At 36.5% G+C, this 5,404-nt stretch overlaps 1 protein-coding gene across 1 annotated transcript; it reads right to left on the reverse strand.

Annotated features, from left to right (window-relative positions):
- Positions 1–1,512: 1,512 nt before the first annotated feature.
- On the reverse strand, positions 1,513–2,463 carry LOC147381111 (uncharacterized). Its single transcript, XM_086430843.1, has one exon. The coding sequence runs from the start codon at positions 2,461–2,463 to the stop codon at positions 1,513–1,515; it is 951 nt and encodes a 316-aa protein (XP_086286969.1).
- Between the last annotated feature and the right edge of the window lie 2,941 nt (positions 2,464–5,404).

Consider the following 5,404-nt stretch of genomic DNA (forward strand, 5'->3'; position numbering starts at 1 on the left):
TATTTTATTTTGTCTTGTATTTTGCAATCAGAATGGCTGGTTATTGTGTTAAGTGTTAGAATAGTCCCACATTGCCTGGTTTCTATTAGATTGTGCAACGTATAAAGTTGGGGAAACTCTCTCCTTGCAAGCTGGTTTTGTGAGGATGAGTTAGGCCCATGGGCTTTAACATGGTATCAGAGTGGGTGACCTCAGGGATGGGTAGGGTTAGTATCTCCAGCCCTAGAGGGGGAGAGCCGAGTGTCTCCAGCCCCTTCGTTGAGAGGGAGTGTGGATGAGTGCCCATGGGCTTCTACAATTAGTACGTAGAAATTCTTTTGCAGAACATGAGGTTAGGGAAGGTGTTCACCTCCTAAGCCCTGATATTTTCCCTTTGTGGATTCAATATGGTAGGATTATTAATGGGCCCTGATATTTTCCCTCTGTGGATTCAAGCTGGTAGGACTATTAATGGGCGGGTTTAGGCAAGCTTGGACAGGGTTTAGCCCTACGATGGCCCTAAAGAAGCAATCTGCAGCCCAATACCTTTATTGTGGGACTAGAGTCGGCGAAAGCCCAAACCTAACCCTGACAGGCTGGGTTTGTTTTTTGGGTTTTCTTAAAAATTAAATTCATTTACTTTCCAAGATCAAGGCCCTAATATTTAACTTTTTGGGATGGGCTAGATTAATGGGCTATCTGGTCCAATTGACAACTCCACATAGAACAGCTATCCATGCCTCTTTAAAAGTTCACAGAAACGACCTTCAACTGTGGAAGGCATCCACGTTTAGAATTTTGGAGCGAGAAAAAATAACACTAGAGAAATCTCTTGGCAAATTACACAATTTTTTTTTTGCTAACCGAGTGTCCGGGCTAGCTTGCTCGCAGTGCGACTAATCTCGGAGAGGCCACAACAACCCACCGCCATGGTCCCCTAGTTAAATCATGAGAAAAACCTAAGAGGGGAATCGAACCCGTGACGTGCGCCTAACCCACACTTCACGTGCTAGCCCTTACCACTTAGGCAACCCATGGGTTGATACATTGGAGTAGAGGATATAGCCATATAGTGAATCACACAAAAATAAATAAATAAAATAGACATTGATGACTTTGTATAAGCGAATTCAAGATTCAATTAAATACTAGATTGACCAATCTCAAGAAACCATGTGTATTAAGGACATCACAAAAATACTAACTTCAGTTCAGACCTCATGGAATTATCTGAAATCCCGTATCCATTTTTCGTGTGAGCAAAATTTTTTCTCATGTATCATAATATATTCTTTAAGAGTTATGATAAGCTGATACTCTTTTTCCAGACTCCCCCTGTACACCCCTCATTACAGAATTATAGATCCTTTGCTTCGGGATACGCAAGAAAAAGATTTATGGTTATGTTACTGCCAGGTCAGGGATTGTATTTTAAACGAAATAAATAATATATAAATAAATAAATAAATCATCCAATAATTATTTCTAACATTATCAGCCAAAGATTAAAGGTTGACAGACTCCTAATCAAACTCAATTCTTCTTCTTCTTTGTCTTCAAAAGCCCTATTCTGACCCACTTACCCAAATTAACTGTATTTGGGTTTCCATCAATGTTCACTTTCTTCTCATCAATGCTGCTAAAATCATTAATCTCTTCCCAATTAAGGCCTTCTTCGCTGAGACTCGATGGTTGGCTTGAAACCATAAAAAAGTCGGAATCTTCATCATCATCATCATCGATGGATTCTTTAACAAGTCCCAGATGTGATTTGTCATCCTTCAACAGCGATGATGCATCATCACTTTCATGTTCGTTATCGTTGTCATCCCAAATCATCTCTTCCTCCTCTAAACCCGAAGTCAATCTCGAAATAATATTAACTCTAGCATCGTTAACAAGCTTAAGCTTCTGAATCCGATAAAAATATCGATTCCAGAATGTTTCATTATCAACAGAACATGGAACAAGCTTTGTATAAACCCCCTCCATGAACCCACTATCTTTGCATAGATTCCTAATCTCCTCACTCTTCTCTCCCAACACAAACCCTAATTTCCAATTATTAAAATCTTCCATATCCTCGGGTTCCTTACAGTATGTATTGAGATCAAATTGGATTCCATGAACCTGTACTGCAAACCCATTTTTCCACTCCTCCGTAGAGACAAGAACTTCGTCATCACCATGAGAGGCATCACGGGTCGTTCTTGTTCCTCCACATAGAAAATTTCCTACGTCGTCGACTGCTTGCCCAATCGACTCGAGCGCCTCTTGTGTGACCGTTAATCCATCTGGAATCTCCTCCACAAATTCCTCGAGATTGCGATAAAAGTTCTGGAAGACTGATTGAGATTTTGATGTAAATGTCTCCATCATGCTGCTGAATCTTGAGCAATTACCACCTAAAGATTCATTGGTGGGGTTTTTTCGGAGATTTGAGGGATCATTATCGTCTAAGAAATCAATTATCAAGGAATCCATGGGAGAAAGAAGAAAAAAAAAAAAAAGCAAAGAATTAACACTACGATGACTGAAAAAGTGATGGATGAAAGAGAGAGAAATTTATTTTAGTTTGGAGAGATAATCTGTGATCTCATACGATATATATAGAGAAATTATGATTAATCCTTGTGGAGTTACATTATGAGTGTTTGTCAAGGACTTGAAGTTGAACTGAAGTTTCAGTTGAACTCTAACTGAGAAAGGACTCTTATTTTAACGGGAATTACATTTGAACGTTTAAAAAAATTCGAGTAGTGATGAATGTATGCAATATTGGTACGCGGCTGAGGTGGCAAGACTAAAGCGTCATGTATCTTTTTCATCGGGATATACAAGAAACAGATGTGTGGTTCTGTGCTCTTACCATGTCAGCCGCGTACTAAGACCACGTGCATACACCAGGGTTTAATGATTTTCGAACTCCACTCTCACACAGAATAACTCAAAAATTCATTGATGTCGCATGTGCAAGAATGGTAGATTTTCCCTTGCTATACACAACTTCACATCCCCATAAACATGTGCAGCTGTGTATCCCGAGAAAAAAAAACTATGATTCTTGCACATGACACGTCAGTGAGTTATAAAATCAGCACTTAAAATTCAGCATCTGGAAGTTATTAGTTGCTGGACGAGATTTTTGTGAGTTGTTTGGAATTCTCACTCAACCATGCTAAACTGACTAAAAAAACATAGGGTCATTTGGGGTGACACACAAAAGGGGACACAGTTGTGACAAAAATCTCTGGGAAAACCCTTTCTTTGAAATGTATTATAATTTTTAACCCATATATTGAAAAAATGTTTGGCTCTCTTTAGGGCCTTCGAACGTCACCCTATGGATATATACATTTTGAATTTGATCCAAGGTGTTGAAATTGGAGAGCTACGCAAACTCCTAAAACTTAAAATTAAAATTCAATGGTAAAAAGTAATGATATTTTGAAATTTTTTTTTTCCAATTTCTTAGAATTTCATCATCTACAAACCTATGGCATCAAATCATGTTTATGGATGCCAAGATGTGAGCTCACACCTATTAGTAAGATTCGAAATCTTACTAAGTTAGTTGGTATAAACTGAATCTTTTCCAATCTTAATCAAGTTCTATTTTCAACGATAAATTACCATCAAGCAAATTATAATTACAACTCTCATTAATACAAGTGGAAATTATTAACATAATTATTAAGCTGGTTGGAGATTGGTTGGGTAAATTATCAAACTATCCTAGTCTTGACACGACATGACAAATCCATTGCCATGCCAAAACACATGCAGCTGACCTTGTTTTACAAATGATGGTGACGATAATGTTAATGATGAAAAGAAAATTAAGGGTTTTAATCACAAAATTGAAGATGGGGGTGTTTTGATCTTAGTAAAGATTGTTAATGTCATCACTTTGAAAACACCGAAAATTATAATTTTCACATGTCAAAATAAATATATATGGCTCACTATCTTTGGGAGTGTTGGTTTTGGTTTTATTAGGCCATTTCTACTTTTCAAAGGACACCACAATTTTGACTTAGACCATTAGACTAAATTGTTAATTTTATTGGTAATTTTTACATCTAATACAGATTAACCATTAACAAGTTAGCTGTTAAATCAATACTAGGTCTTCACTTATCTGCGTAAAAGTAAAGCTAATTGTTGAAGTGGAGAGAAAAAGGTGCGGTACATTGGTAAAACTAATCGTTCTTATTTTAAAATCACCATTTTATGATCAATATATATACCCGATGTATCTGGACCTCTTAGAGCACCCAATTAATTCTTGGGTCTTATGCAAACAAATCTGAATAATTTGACATATTCTCAATTGGATCATCCATCGATTTTTAAAACACAGTGACTAAAATCATCTTTTATAATAATAATAATAATAATTGAAAGAAGAAAAAAAAAATATAGAAGCAATTATACAGAACAAAATACATAAATCGATCTAATGTCGTAACCTTGCGTTGATTTGATCCAAAACTAGACCTCCCTGCCAACAATTGTAGAATAGAAATAAGGACAAAGATAGAGCACATATGACCCAATTAACCCACTTTATATACAAGGGAAGTGTCATCCCGATGGCAGTGAAGAAAGCAATCACAGCAAAGAGAACTCCTAATTGGTCGAACAATTTAGATGTAATGGGAAATTTCAAGTTGAGAAAGATTGCAATCATCGAACATGAGAACGCTAGTAGAATGGTTATAGAAAGGAAGGAGAAGGAAAGAGGAACTTGTGGTTGGATATTAAAATAGATAGTGACAAGAGCAAGAGAAGCAAGGAAGGTAAAAGCCAATATCAATCTTCCCCACTCTGGATGCTCTATTTGTGCTGCATGACCTATGTTTGGTTGCAATTGGTTCTCTATGTCTTGAACAGGAGGTATTTGTGGTAATAAGAAGGAGAAGAGAAAGAGTAACTTATTGAAACAGGAAGAAATGGACGTTTTGAAAATCTCCATATGTTTGTTGTAAATTGTAATACATAGTACTTTGGAATGAATGTGTCCAAATTTATAGTACGAAGAGCATGACAGTTCGCAAGGATATTATGGGACCATTATCAATTAAAATAAAAGTGTTTAAGGTGATTTTGACATGTGCCCACCAATTAATTTTTGATCAAATTTATAGTACGAAGAGCACGGCAGTTCCAAGGATATTATGTATTCTTTGTGAGACTATTGTAAATGAGCTAAATGCCCACTTCTTCAAACTTAAGATTCTTTCTTCTTGAACCTTCAATATCAAGAACAAGATAGACTTTTTAAAGAAGAATCATGATAATCTGACGCCCTTTTTGTACACTCTCTAACCTGGCAAATCAAAGAACCATAAATCTTTGTCTTTGTGTATCTTGAAGCAAAAGATCTAAATATTCTATGAAGGGAGTATGCAAAGAGTACTGT

This window comes from Akebia trifoliata, unplaced genomic scaffold, assembly GCF_017979445.1.
Source record: "Akebia trifoliata isolate Shusen 1 unplaced genomic scaffold, ASM1797944v1 Contig00754, whole genome shotgun sequence".
NCBI lineage: Eukaryota > Viridiplantae > Streptophyta > Magnoliopsida > Ranunculales > Lardizabalaceae > Akebia > Akebia trifoliata.

Coding starts and splice junctions, on each gene's coding strand:
- LOC147381111 (XM_086430843.1), bottom strand. CDS start 2,463: ATGGATTCCTTGATAATTGATTTCTTAGACGATAATGATCCCTCAAAT.